The 20325-nt window shown below is 38.1% G+C and overlaps 1 protein-coding gene and 1 long non-coding RNA gene across 2 annotated transcripts; both read right to left on the reverse strand.

Annotated features, from left to right (window-relative positions):
• Positions 1-10535: 10535 nt before the first annotated feature.
• On the reverse strand, positions 10536-12100 carry LOC308694273. Its single transcript, XR_014030571.1, has 3 exons — positions 11925-12100; positions 11761-11849; positions 10536-11686 (listed from the first exon to the last, which is right to left on the reverse strand). It is a non-coding gene; the product is annotated as an uncharacterized lncRNA (long non-coding RNA).
• A 6022-nt stretch (positions 12101-18122) lies between these two features.
• Positions 18123-20081, reverse strand: LOC308693784 (C3a anaphylatoxin chemotactic receptor-like; the record flags this gene model as incomplete). The annotated part of the gene is made up of 2 exons (XM_081370879.1): positions 18123-19135; positions 20063-20081. The coding sequence occupies 2 exons, from the start codon at positions 20079-20081 to the stop codon at positions 18123-18125; spliced, it is 1032 nt and encodes a 343-aa protein (XP_081227005.1).
• Between the last annotated feature and the right edge of the window lie 244 nt (positions 20082-20325).

Genomic DNA, 20325 nt, shown 5'->3' on the forward strand with positions numbered 1-20325 from the left:
TTCTCTGGGGGCCACATTATCGTTCCTGACTGTGATGGGGGGCCGGGGCCGGGTCAGCTATATAACATAGAATCGTATGACTCAGACCAAAATGACCACCAGCAGGACTCATTGTGTAGTAGAGATTACTAGCCTGGCACAGCCATCCCCACTACTATATCCACACTACTATATCAACACTTGATTCCTGGCACATATTTGTTTATCTTTACTAGTGGTTTGCAAAAGTTGTAATCGAGTCTTCACACTTTGTTTTATTTAAAGTTATTCTTCACAAATATTCGTTGGTCCACTGTTCTTTGAAAACTCTGCACTCTCTTTTAGGGGTGGAACGGTACACAGAAGTCACGGTTCGGTTCATACCTCGGTTCAGACATCACAGTGAAGGGAAAAGCAAAACAAAAATGCAGAAGGCTTGTGCATGTCTCAGGCTGGACCACCAAAAGAAAAATAAATGTCTTAAGCCTTGTATTTTTTTTTAAATAAGTTTTATTAATAAAGTAAAGGCATAGAACCAGTTTATTTGTAGTGCACTGACAATAGTTTGATATAATTAGTTCATTAATTCAATTAATAAAAATACCTTGATATGTTTGGTAATTGTACCTGAATTAATTGAAAATTAATCTGCTACATTTCAGATTAATATATTTGTTTTCCTTAAAAATGTAATTAACAGTAACTTAAACACTTTGCAGTTTGAATGATGTCCTGCATAAACTAAATGACGGAGTATGTTTTTATGTTTCCACTGTTCGATCGCGGCCGGTCCACACACACACACACACACACACACACACACACACACACACACACACACACACACACACACACACACACAATATAAATAAACACTTTACGACTTTTCGATCGCGCCCACACCTCTCTTTCAACATATTCCAGCATTGCAATCTTTACATCGCAGCCTGCTTCAGAGCTTCAGAGCTAAGGCGGAGCTACAGATTAGGTGTCCCTAAGAATCCGCGTATCTAACAGTAGTTCCGCATTACATTAATTAAATTGCACGCAAGTTTTATTTATTTTTATACTGTGTATTCTCCGTGTAAATGTATGCACCAAACTGTGACACCCGTACCGTCCATGACGACTTTTGGGGATTGCCTCATAGGGCCGGTTCAAGTAGTGGGGGGCAGAGGGGCTGGGGGGCCAGTCAAAGGGGGGTGGCGGGCCTGAGTCGGCCCGCGGGCCTTAGTTTGGTGACCCCTGACTTAAAGCTATAGTATGTAATGTTGGAGAGCTAGCCAGATTTGAAAGTGGCACCTCTTCTAAGCTCCACCCCCTCCTGTCAGTGCTCCGTCCAAAGCTACGCCCCCCCCACAAACATGAACGCGCATCCACATTTGGAGTCAGCTGCAGGTCACAGGAAAGCCGAGTACTTCAGCCATAGACGTAATTTGCGGGTGGGACGGGTGGGACATGTCCCCACCACTTTTTGCTAAGGTCGATATTGTCCCCACCACTTTTGAAACATCTCGCGGCACGAATGTACCAATACAAATAAATAAAACATCTCCAGTTAACTAGCAGAGCATTCATTTAGTTTATTTGTAAGAGGCGATCTACCGCTGAAATGTGTTGTTTTTGAAATCAAGTGGTCAAAGTGCTCATTGCCGCTGCGATCAGTGGCGCTGATACTGTATTCTCTTGTGGCTCTCGCACAGTCTTCACTCGGACGCGCGCTTCAATCCGTTTGTGGAGACTCTCTATTCGTTCCGGTGAAATTACCAAACAAAATGCATACAAACGTATGCTTGCCTGATATACAACCACTGATAAACATAATCGGTTTTAATGAGAAGAGAAAAAAAAAAAAAAAACCTATACGAGTGTGGATTAGAACCCACAACCTCTGACACGCTTGGCAAAAATTCTACCACTGGACCATTTCAATATATACGTTTTTGTTATGGATTTACTCACACCAACATATCAAACCTCATTAAACGACAAATTAAACCCATGCACTATTTCAATCGATTGCTGGACATCGTAATGTTATTGTACATACATCGATTTATGATTTAGCATTCATAACCCCCCCCCCCCCATAAAAAAAAAAAACGTCCCACCCACTTTTTAAAACAAAGTTATGCCACTGACTTCAGCACATTATGGGCATCAACCAAACTACGTCATGTCTCATTCACCTGTAAGTAAACTATATTATTATTACAATGAATGCAATAAAAAAAAATAAAAAACATGGCTATTGTTAGTAATGTTACTCGCAGCTTTCAGTCTAACGTTACATGTTTGGTGTTGTATGAATTTGGAAATGTAGCTACGTCTCTTTGGATAAAAGTGTCTGCTAAATTAAATGTAAAAATTTAACGTTTTGTTTTGTTACTATCACTGGCAAACGTGAATTTTATGTTTTTATAAATCTTCGTTATTTTGGTTGTTAGAGCTTCCACGACGAGAGCATTGGATCTGACCCAACGTACAGTCCGCAGCTACGTTGCCTAACGTAACATATATCATGGAAATAACAAATCCCCCCGAAGCAAAACAAATAATTACCTGTCCAGCAGAAAGACCGCAACCTCGGCATCGCTTTTTAGGCCCTTCAGCTTCCTTAGTTGTCTCCACCGTTCAAATGTTGAACCAATGTTGACCCGAGTTTGTCCTCTGGCTTTATCAAGTGCCAGTTTCGTTGCAGCCTTTTCTGCCTCAGACTTTCTTTTTTTAGCCTTTTTGTCAGGGCGAGTAGTTACAAGCAAAGCTGGTATTGGTAATTTTGGCTGCATTTTATCTGCCATTGTGCCGCAAACTCCTGCTTAGTCGGTGTAGTGAGCTAAATGTTTCCGGAAATGGTGACGGCAGTGGTGCTTGGGCACGAGACATGAAGGCATCTGATTGGTTCTTTACATTCGCACCGAATGGCAGTGATTGGTCAGAGTTTTTACTGTCCTACAGCTGCGAAAGTGGTCAGATTTTTTTCATTCCTTTTTCTGAACACATAATGTATTGACTACTATCAGAATGGAAGGACCATTTCACCCAGTATAAAAAAAAATGTTTCTGAACAGGATTACCTACCCTACCTTTAATAGTATAGAATTCATAGACAATTGGAAAAGTTTTTGGGGCAAACCTGACCTGTTGGAAAAAGATGGTATTCATCCCTCCTGGGATGGTGCTGCTCTTCTCTCTAGTAATATGGCACATGGTCTTAGAGCTCAAACATGACAATCTGGGGCTCAGGTCAGGAAGCAGACAGACTGGCTAAACCGACCGTCTGCTAGCGGCCTCGCGTCACCCAGGTCAGATAAATCCCATCACATAGAGCCTCTTTCACCTAGCTATCATCATATAGAGACTGTGTCTGTTCCCCGAATTTGGAAATCCAAAAAACGTTTAAACTAGCCTGGTTAAAACCAGACCATTCTCAGTAGTAACTGAGATATGGTCTGGCAAAGCTCCTTTAATAACTAATTTCCAAAGCAGCGTCACCAACGGACGTCGCTCAAATGCCTTTGGGCACAATTGGATAGACCTAAAACTCCTAAAACCAATCAGAGATCATCATGTGTAAAGCCATATGCTGCATCCCAATTCGCCTATATTACACTCTATTTTTTTACAGTCTATTGTTACACTACGCCATATGTACTCTTTTTGTGAATAAAATGTATTTTGTACTTTTGAATGTGCAGCAAAAAAATAGGCAACTTTGGGACATACTACTTCGTCAGCTTTATAGGACGGATCTGTCGCGTGCATCCCCTCATGTAAACTGCCCTGTCAATCATCTTGTCACAGTTAAAATCCTCTATTAAATCTAATTTCATTTTCTACCGTTTCGGAGAGAAATGTAGTAGAACGTTCATCTGCCAGTGGGTCTTTCATGGAGACTGTCCTCATGTGTTTGCAATTTGAATATAATAATGCATTTAAAAGTTGGTGTGCTTCACCAACAGACGTCGGAGTGGACGTCACTCAAATGCCTCTGGATAGGCTAGACCTAAAACCAATCAGAGCGATCGTCATGTGTAAAGCCCGCCTCAACGTTTCTGATTGGTGCCTTGATTTCTCGGCATGGGGAAATGGACTTGAATGAGCTCTTTGACTTACTTGCAGAGCAAATCTAAATTTGCCGGAAATTGTCTGGGTTTTCCCAGGCTACGTTTAAACCCATCTAAGGTTAAACATTTAATTGATGTTCAACAAATAAAAAACAGCTATAATACAGATGAGCAAATGCTAAAGCATGGGTTGCTGAATATTCGATCGCTTACTTCAAAAGCACTCATTGTTAATGATATGATTTCAGATAATAACTTAGATGTGCTGTATTTGACAGAAACCTGGCTAAAACCAGACGATTACATTACTTTAAATGAGTCCACCCCGCAAGATTACTGTTAAAAACATGAGCCTCATCTGAAACGCAAAGAGGGTGGTGTTGCTGTCATTTATAGTAAATTTTTCAAAACCACTAAGAAATCGAGTTTTAAATATAATTCTTTTGAAGTGTTAGTGCAAAAAATAGTGTAAAAATATATAGTATAAATGATAAATCACGTTTGAGATTTGTGCTGGCTACTGTATACATGCCACCAGGGCACCATAAAGACTTTATCAAAGAATTTGCGGACTTTCTATCAGAATTAATATTGACTGCAGATAAAGTACTAATTGTTGGTGATTTTAATATACACATAGATAATGAAAAAGAAGCATTGGGTTTGGCATTTAAAGACATTGTAAACTCAATTGGAGTTAGACAACACGTGTCAGGACCTACTCATCATCGTAATCATACTCTAGATCTAATATTATCACATGGAATAGATGTGGATGCCGTTGAAATTCTGCAGCAGAGCGATGACATCTCAGATCATTATCTAGTCTCGTGTAAATTACATTTAGCCAAGGCTGCAAAGCCAACTCCGTGTTTCAAATATGTTAGACCTATCACTTCTGCCACTAAAGATTGCTTTATTAATAATCTTCCTGATCTGTTTCATCATCTCAGCATCGCAGATAGCTTAGAAGAACTTGATGTTGCAACAGACACTTTTAACTCTCTTTCCCAGCACTTTAGACACAGTTGCTCCGTTGCATTTAAAGAAGATTAAAGAAAATAGTCCAAAGCCGTGGTACAACGAGCACACTCAGGCCCTTAAGAGAGCAGCCAGAAAAATGGAGCGCAACTGGAAGAAAACAAAACTAGAGGTATTTCGCATTTCATGGAAGGAGAGCTCAATTGCATACAGAGAGGCTTTAAAAGCTGCTAGATCGGCTTATTTTTCAAACCTATTAGAAGAAAATAAACATAATCCTAGGTATATTTGAAACGATGGCTAAACTAACGAAAAAGAAAGCTTCAAACACAGAAGTTTCCAAGCAGCTCAGCAGTAATGACTTTATGAACTTCTTCACTTATAAGATTGATAATTTCAGGGACAAAATTATAACTATGCAACCGTCTACTACAGTATCGCATCAGGCAGTGCATTTTAGTGTCCCTGAGGAAAAATTTGATTCATTCGTTGCTATAGGAGAGGAAGAATTTACTAAACTCGTTAAATCATCTAAATCTACAACATGTATGTTAGACCCTATACCGACTAAGCTACTGAAAAAGATGCTTCCAGAGGTCATAGATCCTCTTCTTACTATCATTAATTTGTCTTTGTCTCTAGGATACATGCCAAAAAACTTTAAGCTGGCTATGATTAAACCGCTTGTTAAAAAAATGCAACTTGATCCTACAGAATTAGTCAATTACAGGTCAATCTCAAATCTGCCTTTTCTGTCAAAGATACTAAGGCAGTATCTTCACAACTGTGTTCCTTTCTTGAAAGAAATTATATCTGCGAGGATTTACAATTATCTACAAAAAAATTTGCTCTCATCATCGACTCGTGGTTGTATCTCTCTATTAGTGTTACTCGATCTTAGTGCTGCATTTGACACCATTGACCACAACATTCTTTTAAATAGACTAGAAAACTATGTTGGCATTAGTGGAACTGCATTAGCATGGTTTAAATCATACTTATCTGACCATTATCAGTTTGTAGCAGTAAATGAAGAGATGTCTTATCGATCACAAGTTCAGTATGGCGTACCACAAGGCTCAGTACTAGGACCGTTGCTGTTCACTCTGTACATGCTACCATTAGGAGATATCATTAGGAAACATGGAATTAGCTTCCACTGTTATGCAGACAATACGCAACTCTATATTTCTTCAAAACAGGTGCATACCGCCACCTACTGTGTGTAAATCAAGGTTTTAGTACTTCAGGTTACAGGTTCAGTGCACCCATAAAAAAAAAAATATTGATTTTTTTTTTTGAAAAAAAAACAACAAAAAACCTATATGTTATGGTCCAAACCTGTAGATTTGAGGAAGTTAAAGAGAGCTTTGCAACACTCCCTTGTTTCCTCACTCATCCCTAGAATCTCTTCTAAATTCCATCCCCGTCCTAATTCACATATCTTATCTCGTAAGATGTTCCTCTCAAAATCATATTTACTACACTTCATGATGACATGCTCAACATTTTCAGGAACATTACAAACCTCACATTTATCAGACACACATTTTGCAATTAAATACAGCGTTCATTTTAACCCAGTGTGTCCTAACCCAGGTGAAAAAGACGTACTGTTAAATGTATTAAAAATGCATTAAGGTATATTTGTATTGTACTAAAAACATACTCAAGTACATTTTTTATATATTTAATAGTACGTCTTTTTCACCTGGGAACCTTAATCTTGAAAAAAAATCACTTTTTTCCCTTTGAAACCCTTCACCTTCATTGATTTCTGAATGATGCAATAGTGTCTCCCTTAAGTGTCTGTGTCCCACTTCCCAGGGAACTTTCATTATTTCATCATATTTTAATTTTAACGCTGTCTTTGCAGTCTCATCTGCTTTTTCATTTCCCTCAACACCAACATGAGCCGGGACCCAAACAAATTGTACATCACCTCCAGTTCTTTGTATTCTCATCATCAGTAAATCATCTCTTACTGTCTTTTTGGAATTCAAACTATACAGGGTGGCAGTGGAGTCGGAACAAATTACAACTCTCTCTGGCCTCACCTCTTCTATCCACTGTAAACCTAAAATAATAGCAACCATTTCTGCTGTATATACAGATAATTTATCATTGATTCTTTTACAAATACCTAGATCAAACTCAGGTATGTATACTCCTGATCCTACATGTTCAGTCCCTGGATCTTTTGATCCATCAGTAAATATTAGCATATAATTATAATAATTCCTCTTCACATAATCTCGAACCAAATATCCTATATTATTCACATTACTTTCATTCCATTCTTTCTTCTTCCCCAGAAGTTTCAGGTCCACATTGGGCACAGGAAACATCCACGGAGGAACATTACCCCATACAGTAGTTGGTCCATATTCTATGCTATTTAATCCATATTCTTCTGCTACTGCATTAATATTCCAACCAAATCATTTACCTTTCAGTTGTTGTGTATATTCCCAACAATCACACAGAACATTTGTTGCAGGTTGTTCCTCTCCAGATCCTTGTGACTTGATCCAATATGCAAAAGACAGCTTAGAACGTCTTAAATATAATGGCAATTCATCAGCTTCTACCAGCAGTGCATTAGTAGGGGTTGTTTTCACTGCACCTATACTGAGTCTTGGAGCTCTAAACTGTATTCTGTCTAATTTTCTTAAAATACTCTTGGCTGCTGCTCCATATACCATACACCCATAATCAATACACGATCGTATTAAGACCCTATAACATATAACATGACTTTGCGACTGACATCTTAATGTGTAATAGTTAACCGATCATATGACCATCTTTCAACTTTTAATATAGCATTCTGTATGCTATTAGTCATATGTCTAATGATTTTTCCTCTTTTCCATATAGCCCCATCATCTGCATAAAGTGATGACCCAAATCTCTACCAACATTTATAAAAATATCGTTTATCATGATATTAAACAGAATAGGGCTTATAGCACTCCCTTGAGGAATACCATTTACAATATCAAAATACTCCGTCACAGCATCCCCAACCTTTACACCGAAAGTTCGATTAGACAGGAAGTCTAACACCCAGTTGTATAGCCTTCCGCCAATACCCATTTTATGCATTTTAATCAATAGTCCTTCTCTCCACATTGAATCATAAGCTTTTTCAATATCAAAATATACTATAGCCATGATCTCTTTCATACTAATTGCCTTTTCTGCATCATTGCTAACTTTAACCAAAGCGTCTACCGTAGATCTTCCTTTACGAAATCCACTTTGGTATTTATTTAGCATTTATTTATTTATTTATCCTACTCTTTGCTCTAAATAATATGACAATCTACAGACAATTATCTTTTCCATCCATTTACATAGGTGTGATGTTAAAGCTATAGGTCTGTAGTTTCCTGCATTAGTTGTGTCTTTACCTGGTTTCCCAAAATGTAGTATCAATGCACTTTTCCAACTATCACGCATTACACCTTCTCTCCATATCTTATTAAACAGTTTTAGTATAATTTCCAAGACTTCTTTTGGTAATTGTCTAAACATAGCATAGCATAGTTGATCTTGTCCTGGAGCTGTATATCCACTTCCCTCTAGGACCATTTTTAACTCATGTAATGACAAGTCCATGTCAAGTGCCGAATCATCGCTATATTTTTTCTTAGTTACCTCACTATTTGTTCTTAAAATATCCTTTTTCCGTTGTTTATATATTTCATCTAAATGACTCCCACTATGTACACTTGCCAACTTCTTACCTAGTAGCTCAGCTTTCTCCTTATTTGTAATTGCCAGATGTTCTCCATCTATCAGCACTGGGATTTTAACTGATTTTCTGTTCCCACTCATCTTTTTGATCATTGCCCAAATGTCACCCAATTTAACTTCTCTACCAATGGAGGAGCAGAATTGCCTCCATGCATTCTTCTTGGATGACTTAATTACTTTCCGTGCTATAGCTCTCTTTCTTTGATAGTCAATCAGGTTATCTTGGTTCAAATTCTTTCTTAAAAATCCGAATGCATGATTTCTGTCTTTTATAGCATTTTTACATTCATTGTTCCACCATGGAACTATTTTCTTTTTCTCATTCACTGTACTCATAGGGATGCAGATTGTTGCAGCATTAATAATCATGGAAGTCACTGCTACTGCGCGACTATTTACATCACCCTCTATCGATATTCTTTCAGAATACTCAATACAAAGTTCTCTGAATTTTTCCCAATTAGCTTTAGGAAAACATCATCTCTCTATTACATAACCCTCCTGAACATACATATCAAAGTTCATAGAACACAATATTGGAATTCCTCATGATCACAGTTTCTTTGCTGCTTTATACAGGTTGCCAACAGAAAGCCACGCTCCTGCTAATTAGCATCAGCTGCGGACAAGTTGGAATGCTGCATGAGAGAAAGAGAGAAACATAGAAGGAAGGGAGAAAACAATCACCACCACAATATAAACACACAGGACGTAACAGACAGAATTTAGGATATGTAAGTATTAAAATTTTATCTGGCATAATTTAATTTAGTTCAGCTGAAATGTTTGAATATGCTATTGACAAAAAGCTTTTTACAAATATATAAAAACTAATAAAAACTAATAACTAAAATGTAAAAAAAAAATGAAAAATAATAATAATAATAATAATTTAACATAATTTGACACTAATATGGAATTTTCTCCTCTCTATCTCTTAGTGTTGTGATCCCATGAGGTGAGAAAATTGCGCTAAAATACTCACTGAGTTTTTATTAATTGTTTAACAATGTGTGCAGTGAAGGACAGCACAAAATGTGTTAATTTAACACGTTTAAACATCTTTGTGCTAACCTTTCTGACATATTTACTTTGTTAAAGGTCCCATGACATGAAATTTTCATTTTCTGAGTTTTTTTTTTTTTTACATTAAAGGGGTGGTTGATTGCTATTTCACTTTTTTCATTTTAAATACTGTGTAATGTTGCTGTTGGTGCATGAACAGTATCTGCAAAGTTGCTGCGCTGAAAGTTCAACGTAAGCAGAGATATTGTCTTTTAAAAATCAGGATGTTTAATGCCTACAAAAACGACTCGAATGGGACTACAACGAGATACTTCCCGGGTTTTATACGTAACTAACCCATACATTTACATCAACCCTCCCTCCGGAACATGTTCTGCTGTCGAAGAGGAGGAGTTATAGTGGAGAGCTGTAGCTGTCAGGTCTTCTGTGTTCAGGCTTCCTACAGACGCTGTAGTTCGTCAACAATGGTTAAAATTTAAGTTTGATTATGTTCATGACAATTACAATCGTAGTTTAGCTCTCTGTGCTGCGCATTTTACGGAAGACAGCTTCCAGAATCTACACGAGTTCAATGTCGGATTCAACAAGAAACTATTACTCCAACATGAAGCAGTTACAGCTTTAAAACCAGAGGCCACAACCTGCAAGTAAGATTTAATCATTTTAAATGTATTTGCCTGTATAATTTAAGACGTAATGTTTTAGTTTTATCAAGGATGTAAAAAAATGCCGGTGCTGGCTTTAGTATATGACAGATGCGTATAAACATTTTGGACCCGAATTTGTATATGTACAAATTTTGTAAACGTATTTTCTATGTATATGTAACCGAGGCCCTGTGTGGCCAAGGTAAATTTAGCAAATGGATTTGAGATGATCAAATTAAGGAATAATGCCTGACTACGCCACCTTGGGAATTTCACCCAAAGAATCTAACTCACAAGGCTGACACAGGTTCCCTACCCAGTGGCAAGCAACGTGGAGACACAGGTATCAATCAAATACAAAAGTTGTATTATGATGACATAAAAGCATAAATTAGACAATCTCACACATCAATTTTAATACGGGCTTACACAAGTCACTTCAAATGTCATGGAGCTGCAGCCAAACTACAGGGAAGATGCTCCAATAATGAAGGATCTCACAATCTGCACAGCACGCTCATACCATTAAAGAACCCCAGTGCACGCCACAAACCACAGCACACAATGAAGAAACACCACCACCATCTATAGAGGAATGGTCGCCCTGGTCGAGAAGGCCTGCAGCTCCTAGACAGAAAGAACTCAATACACAACTCACGCACACACGCACACACACACGTTAATACAATATATTGTACTAATTACACAACTGTAAAGGAAGAAACTTAAACAATACTTTAACTCAAAATAAACTACAACAAATGAACAAACAAATGTTTCACAATATTATCAACCAAAAATAAATCAATTAACAAAAAAATAAAATTTAAATTAAGACAAAAGGAAAAAAATGAAATCAACTTAGTCAAATAATCCAATTTCACATTATGAAAACTAAATCACAATACACAAGAAGAAACCCATAGCCTACTGAAGATTTGCAAAACCAAGATCAAACAAAAATACAAAACAAAATAACTGATAACCTAAATACAAAATAACCGATTTGAATTAAATAGACAAGGAATCCGACAAATTTAACAAAACTGAGTACCACACAAAATAAGGACACTCGAAGACGCTTGTTGGAACAGCACGTGTGCACACATACACAGTTCGTTGGCACGGGTCAAACACCACTGCGACCCAGAACACACACGGACTCAACGCAAGTCGACCATAGGACGAGACAGCGGTGCTGCCACTGTAAGGATGTTATTCATCCTGCAATCAGCGGAAGAACCATACAGTTAACATCCAATAATCTAGAAAGAATACAAAGAAAACTATAAACTTACCACGTGACAGCTGCGGGAACCGGGATATAGCTGTAGGTTTAATTATTCTGCCTATTTGCAACAGCCGCCACCCGTACACAAAACATCAACTGAAATAAAAAAACAAATTGCGACTCGCACCACTTCCACGGCTGATAAACGGATGTAATAAAGTCAACGCATACCAGGAGAAGGACAGATACAAACTCATAGCCATCAGCCGATTAGAACAGCTGTGGCAAAACGGCGAACACGGAAGCGACCATAAACACAGCCGCTCTCCTTTACCGAGCCGAACCAGGCACGAGTCACGTTCAATCGCAACAGCGAAAACCACACCACATCCGGGAAATGACGCTCTGCCTAGGTGCATTCGACAATGGCTTTTATAGCCCGCATAATTGATGACATTAAAAATGTCCAGCCCAACCACTTAACTCAGGAAATCATGCCACATATACTTTATGACGTAATTTTTTTATTTGATCAAGAACGCAAACCAATGCCAAAGCTGTTTGGTTATAGTAGCTAGTTAGTTCGATGTTATTTTGTGTGTATAAGAAACGTGTACAAACTTCAAAAAATTATCGCAACAGCGAACTTCAGCTGCTGTTATCACATGTACACCTAAAGAAAACGACAAACTGAGTAACCGGTAAGTTTTGTGAATAGTTAAACGGTTGTTCATTCTATCAATAAAACAATATCTTTAAAAAACGGTATTACTCAGTCATGTATTCAGTTATATTAAATGTTTAATCAGGGGGAAAGCGTATCTCAAAAGCTAACAAACAGCAGTAGCATTTTCAAGTAACAGCGTATGGGAATTCTTTGAGAAAATAATAATAATTAAAGCTGCAAGCAGCATTTATCGGGGTTCAAGCATTTAAGGCCTTTAAGCACATAAGCATTTAAGACATTAAGTTTTATTTGTAAAGCTTTTAACCACTGAAATAATAGATGGAAAAGACCATTTACAGCCAAAACAGGCAATTTACCATAGGAAATATATGGTTTTCAAAGCTTTTTAACAGTTATAGCGCCACCTATCGTACGATCTTCATGAAATTTTACATGCTTGTTTAGACTGTTATGGTACATATGCTCACCAATTTTTGTGAAGTTCTGAGTTTTCGTTTAGGATTTATAGGCTTTTAAATGCATTTTGCCACGCCCATTTTCATTATGACCCAATATACCCATGCGAAAAATGCTAAAGTTGAACTTTTTTTGATAATTATTGATCTAGAGAGTCCAGAGAATTACCCTAGACTGGTCTTGTTCCGATCGGGCAAAAAACCTAGGACTAGTTCGCAAAAGTAGGTTTTTAACATAATTGCGAATATTTAATGAACGGTTTGATTGACAGCAATGGTTCTTGAGGCAAAGTTGTTCAGCATGAGCAGATCTATCAAATGATATGCATTTTGTGACAATAAGTGTAACACCACGTGATTACAGAGCCATAAAACTCGTTAGCGCCAACTAGTGGCCGATTTCTTTCAAAATTCTTACAGACCTCTAGGGCCATGAGTTGAACATGCCCATCGAGTTTCGTTCCGATCGGCCTCCGTTAACCTTGTCTAATAGGTGCTCAAATTTCATTGGTCGATGGCGGCCATGTTTTTCGAGATACGCCAAAGTCCTCATAGACATACATGGCACCTTGGACCAAGACACTGCATACCAATTTTCAAGTCAATCGGACAAACGGTCACGTGGTCATAGCCCTTTTCATGTTTTTTTTCATGTTATAGCGCCACCTAGTGATCAATCGTCGACATTTTTTTACTATGACCCCAGATTGAACTCTTACACATGTGTACCAAGTTTGGTGAAGATATCTCATTTCCTTTTCGAGTTATAGCCATTTTAGTAAAATAGGCTCCTCCCACAACATTAATTTATCACCCCCTAGCGACCAGGAATCGAAATTTCGACTTTTTTTCGATAATTATTGATCTTCAGACTCCAAAGAACATTTCTGCACTGCTTTGGTTCCGATCGGGTGAAAAACCAGGGACTAGTTCGCAAAAGTAGGTTTTTGACAAAATTCAAAATGGCGGAAAAATTTGCATACCTGAAATAAAATCGGAGATATACGTTTTGACCTTCAGGCGTCCAGCTTTCCAATGATATAGGACACTTGAGTCTACGACATACGGTCTAGGAGTTATGAGCAGTTCCGCGCTTTTGGTTGCTATAGCGCCACCTATGGGCCAATCTGGGTCATACTTTGATAGGTTCTCCCCAAATTGAGGACTACCATTTGGCCAAGTTTCAAGGTTCCAGCTCTTACGGTTTGGGCTGCACGATGCGTTTTAGGGGAGAATAATAATAATAATAATAATAAAAATCAGTACAATTACAATAGGGTTTCAGCACTTCGTGCTTGAACCCCTAATTAAAAAAAATTACCATTCAGAAACGTTTAGTAAGAGCCGTGTTTGCGGAGGTTCTGCTTGACTCTCTTCATCACCGCTCTCTGGGTCTGATTCTGGCTCAAACTGATGAGGCAATATTGACACCATTACATTTGACCGGGTCCGGAGCACATGCAACTGTCGCCCGTAAAGGTAATGGGCGTGAAGATTCCGGACGCAGTTTAGCCAATTACAACACACCGGCCGAACTAACCAATCTGAGCTCATTGCCACTTTCTGAGGGAGTGGTTTCATAGAATCAGGAAGTCAACCGGTCGTTCAAATGACAGAGGAGGAAGCGGCTTAAAATAAAGGTGAAATTTATGAAAAATAAGGCGTTTTTTAACAAACGAAACACGAAGACATGTTATATTGCAGCCCATAAACATAATCAAGCTAAGAAAAAAGGCAGTAAACCACCCCTTTAATATGATTTCCCCTAGCCTGTATATAGTCCCCAAGTTTCTAGAAATTTTAATCAGTGTAAATCGAGCTTTTGCTATCTTGAATCTGATCTGATCTTTATGACGTTATAAAGAGAAATGTTACCTCCCCTTTCTTTGCTTTGCCCATGGCTTTGCCCGCCCAGAGAATATTTTCCGCCCATGAGAAAATGAGCTAGGAAGTAGGAACGCGCGCACGATTTTAGTTTGTCCACGAGAGATATGGCTTTTGAGCGAGCGAAGCATAATAATTGCCCAATAATTGGATGTACAAATGAACACCGAAGCCTTTTTTTAGTTCCTTCATCCAAGCCCCAGAAGAACCAGTGGATTAATTTCATTTTCTCTGGAAATGCGCCAACTCAACTTCCCAAAGTTTTGCATGTCTGCGGCAAACATTTCTGTTTCCTCAACTTGGGTTAATACAGAGCTGGGCTTGCTGAACGTCTGAAACTAAAGTCTGGATCAGTACCGACTCTCTCTGGCTCAGCTACTCACCTCGGACAAGTAGGCTAAGTCAACTAATGATATATAAGTGCTATGCAGTTACTTGCGCTAATGTAAAGGTAGACAGCATCAAGAATGTGTGTGAATACCATAGACTGTAAAAAAAAATGGACGACGCCCCTTCGCTCTCTTCCATTGATGAGAACTGAAGCCACCAGTGTCCCGATATGGCGCTGACATCTTGGAACTTGAGTCTGCGCTGTAGCGATCTCGGGACCAGACCTGCGCAGTCGTGAGCAGGAAGTAAAGCCGTGAAATCAATGCTCGGCCCTCACTCTCGCAGAATGCACTCAGGGAGAGTGGATTCTGCACACTTTTTTAAAAATTGATTGCACTACGACAAGAGGCTTGTTAAAATAAAGTAAATACAATCTCCTCAGTCCTCCGAAGATCCTGAAAAAAATGTCCGTTGGTGCTTCAGTGACTACGTTTACATGCAGCCAATAACCCATTCAAAACCGGGATATTAGCAATAACCCGGTCACGCACGGCAATGTAAACACCGGCAAAAACCCGAATATGCTCATATCCCGGTTTTTAAAAACCCGGATATGATCCCTGGGGTACCCCTTTTCTAACCCGAATATTTGGTCATGTAAACGCGTATCGGCATATCCCCATCAAAAGGAACATTGATTTGTGTTCTGTGCATGTTCTATTCACAAGGAATATTGGTCTTTTGACTAGAGACGGCGCATACAAAAACCCATGTGCAGTATACCGGAAGTAAACATGAAGTAGAGGTAAACATGGCGAGACGCAGCACACCACCACACTTTTGGAGCAAGGAGGAAAGCGCAAACAAAGGCGATTGGTATCTGCCCCAAACTATTCATTATCCGCGTGCTGCTGCTGTTGTTGTTGTCTTTGGATACAGGAAGCAGAATATTGCGTATTGCGTCTTAAGGTTGTCCGTACGTCCAGACGCTAACCGTGCGTCGCCGTTTACATTGGCATATTGCCAATTGATTACAAATTCCATTTAATACAGGGGTAACTCTCTCTGCTCATGCATGTAATCGGGTTATTTCGAATGTTTCAGAAACCCAAATAGTGACCTTAACCGACCATAACCCGATATTCGACAGCTTGTAAATGTAGTCAGTGACTACTTTGCTCAGGGAACCTGTCAACCACAGCTGTCAATCATGACGTTACACCACTGCATCACGTAACTAACTAAAAAACCAACTTATTTTAGAAACAGACACTTGAACTTACATCAGCGTCATAAAAACGACAGCAAATGAAATAAACCACCTTTGGAAAAAAAGATATTTGAAGTGTAATTTAATTGTTTAGTTGGTTTCACATCCTGTTGAATAACATGGGGAGGCGGGGCTTATGACCTATACTAGGACCAGTCACCGGGGGGCGATCGAGACGTTTTGGCTTCACTTTTCAGGGCTTGTGCGGCACGCTTGGTGAATACACACACTGTAACGTGAGTGTTGTACACTTCTTTGTTATTTGGATAACCATTTTCCTGTTGGTTATATGGCACGCGCGATATCCGCATTTCAAGATCGCAGAGCTTGATGTAATTGTAATAAGATAAATTGCAGATGTTACACATCTCTCATGAAAAGGCAACAGTAGGTTAGCCTTAGCTACATGATAATAACTGTAAACCATCCGAGTACCGTATCCAGACATATTTTAAACCAACCATTCGGAAACGTCCTGCTGGAGCCGCTGAGTTGCAACTTCTTCATCCGTTGCTTTTCCATCTGGATCAGATTCTGGGTCAAACTGAAATGCATGAACGACTGTGTGTCTTTGTGCCATTGCTATCCAACGTAAACATGCATGGTACCGTTGCCGCAAGATGGTCAAGGCCACACCCACCCTCCACCTTGCACCGCCTTTCTCCTCCTCATTAGCATTTAAAGCTACAGACACCGAAACGGCCCGTCTGAAGGAAGCTCATTCTGGGACTGGCTTGTAGTGGCTATAATTCTGCACCGAGGCTGAATTTTTGAAAAGAGATTTCAGATACAGTACTAGGGACCACTAAGGCCTATATTAAAGCCTACAAAAAGTAGCATGTCATGGAACCTTTAAAATCATTAACAATGAATGAGTCCCTAAACACACCCATTAATGTGTAAAAAAAAAAAAAAAAAAAAAAAAAAAAAAGATATTTTGTAATAATTTTGTCTAATTGATTTGTATGTCAGTAGTACTTATGTAGGATAAAAATAAAATTAATTCTATATAAAAATTATGAAATCTAATTTACATTTAGTACAAATAAAAACTATTACAGTAGTGTACTGATTAGCTTGGTTTTTACAGTAATGCACTGTATTACACAATTGCAGTACCATGTAGTTACTGTAAAACTGAAATACGGTGTACAATAAATCTTAATTACAGTAACTTACTGGCAACAGTGTTTGTCTAATTTAGTTCTTAGCACAACACATGACATAATCAAACCAATAAGTTTGAAAACAGCCGTAGCATTTTATTGCGCAGCATTGGTCTGTTGATCTATCAATTAGGCTAGCAAATCAACATTCCATCATTTTTTTTTTTTTTTTTTTTAGCGATCAGAACACAACCCCATGCCCCCTTGTGGCTACACTACTGAGATGTATATTGCAGTGAAAATAAAATTTTCCCACAATAAAATACTTTGATAAAGTAGGCTACAAAAAACCCACTTGAAAAGTGACAGAGTTAAAACTACATTGTACGGTCCACCATTGGAAAAGGACAGTATTTTTTTCTTACTTATGCATCCCATGAAATGCAGATAAAATTAGATTCACGACATATTAAAATAGACAACAAGATTTAGCCAGAATAGTCCATTTCATTTAATTAGACCATAATATTTTTTTCTTCCAGTACAATTGCTATGGAGCATTGGAGTCATTGATTCAACATCTTCATGTGTATAATACAGTTTATGGCTGTTTCATACTATTGAACCTCATGTGGACATGCCATAAAAGGGTGGTCATCAAAGCAGAAAAGTGAAGTTGTAAATGTCTATATAATCTTAAACGCTTGTTTTTTTATCCTCGCAGCTGGCAGAGATAGAGATGATGGTATCTTTTGTTTGCTTTAAGACTTTGAAGTCCAGATGATTTTCAGCAAATGCCGTCTCCAGCACCAGCGGTAGAGACTGTTTCAGCTTCTTCTTATACTCATCACACATGAACACATAGAGAATGGGGTTCAGACTGCTGTTGAGATGAACCAGGAAGTAAACTATAGTTGATACAGGATCTAGAGCTTTAGAAGACTTACTGCACTGATTCTCTTCTGCACTTTTGCAATAAAAATTGTAGACATGATAAGGAAGCCAGCATATGAAAAAGGCCAGGACCGCAGCTATAATGACTCGGTAAGACCTGAGCTGTTTTTCCATTCTGAGACGTTTGACTCGCACGCCGATAGCTATATACGAAGATGCAATGATCAGAAAGGGGATGAGAAAGCCCACTATGAACTTGCATGTGACCAGAGACTTGATATATTTATAGTTTACTTTACTCTCTTCTGTTGAGGGATTGATAACTACAGGTATGCAGCAGCCAATGGATAAAATCCACACAATCACACAGATGATTCTGGCTTTTAATAGGGTTCGATTATTTCGAGACCACACAACCATCCATGTGCACAAACATCGGTCCAGACTAATAGTCATCAGCAGCAAAATGCTAGCAAATGAGTTTTGGTAAATTATAAAGCGGAGAAACATGCACTTGAAGGAACCAAAATCCTTAACAAAATACTCAATATTGCGTACGCCTAAAATGGTGTTTATGATTAGAGTTAAGCAGCTGATGAAGTCTGCAATCGCCAAGTTGAGGAACCAAATGGAGTTGACTGTCGTCTTCATTTTGTAACCAGTTACAAATACGACAAGCCCATTTCCAATGAGACCTACAGCAGGTATGGCAAAGTAAATGCATATGATAAAGATGGTAATGCCTGAGAAGATCTCTGTCTGCTCTGTAGAATTGTCCGTGCTGGTCACATTTTGAAATCCAAAAGTAGTGGTTGCTACACAAAAACAAGAGAATACAGTGAGTTTTGGTTTCTGGACTCTGAATGTTTTTATGCCACTTTTCACATGCAACACATTTTCTACCCCAGGATGCCATACGAAGCCTATACTTTTACACTCTTATCAATTAATATAATTTTCTATTTTCAAGTTTGTACTTTTCTGCAATGTCCAACATATAACAGGATTGCAGTAAAGGATAATTCTGTCATTTTTTTGTCCTAACATTTCAACAGCATGAACTGTATCTACAATGCATATACGCAAACACATAAAATAAAATACAATGTTCACACTTTTCAAATAAGATGACACAATTACAGTTTATAAGATGCTCGAAAATTATTTTGTCCACAAGCGATTAACCAATTTTTTTTTTTTTCTGGTAAATATTAAATTGTGGATGATTATTCCTTATTATGAACATAAAAAAAAAAAAAAAAAAAAAAAAAAAATATATATATATATATATATATATATATATATATATATATATATATATATATATATATATATATATATATATATATAAACCATCAATTAAAAACAAAGAAAAGAGAGCCTGCAGTTAAGGACACATGTGAAAAATCCTTTTGGAAATCTCTCTAATCTCTCTACATTTTTCATCCAAATACAGAAAATGATAATATTCTCTCCTCACACCCATATGCTCTCAACAGGCAACAAATATGCATATAATGTATATAGATTCTTACCCATTTTCTTTATGGCTTCAGGTCCATATAACCCTCTTTGCAAGTTCTGCTTTAGTTGAAAATCAACAACTGATGATAAGTTCCCCTTTACTTCTCTTAAAGATTGTGGGATCCAATGGTGGGATAGTGTAGAGAAATATGCTTCAACAGTTTATCAACTATACACTTTTATAACAAAGATAACAAAGATCTGGATGCTCGACAAACCCTCTTTCACCTGTGTCATTGTGACAGTGATCAGGTTATCATATCCCAAACTGGTGCACCTTATAAAAAAAAGAAAAAGAAAAAAAGAAACAAGGAGAAAACAATGCAGTGAGAGTTGGTTCTGCTGGAGCAAATACATGCAAATTAAACATTTTGTGGTATTTGACTTGCAACACGGTTTCTCTGTTAGAAATACCATTTGTACAACCAAGAAAAAACTTGTTATGAACATGTGTCACGGTGCGACAAATGAGGGCGGAACT

This window comes from Scardinius erythrophthalmus, assembly GCF_964197995.2.
Source record: "Scardinius erythrophthalmus genome assembly, chromosome: 7".
NCBI classification, from domain to species: domain Eukaryota; kingdom Metazoa; phylum Chordata; class Actinopteri; order Cypriniformes; family Leuciscidae; genus Scardinius; species Scardinius erythrophthalmus.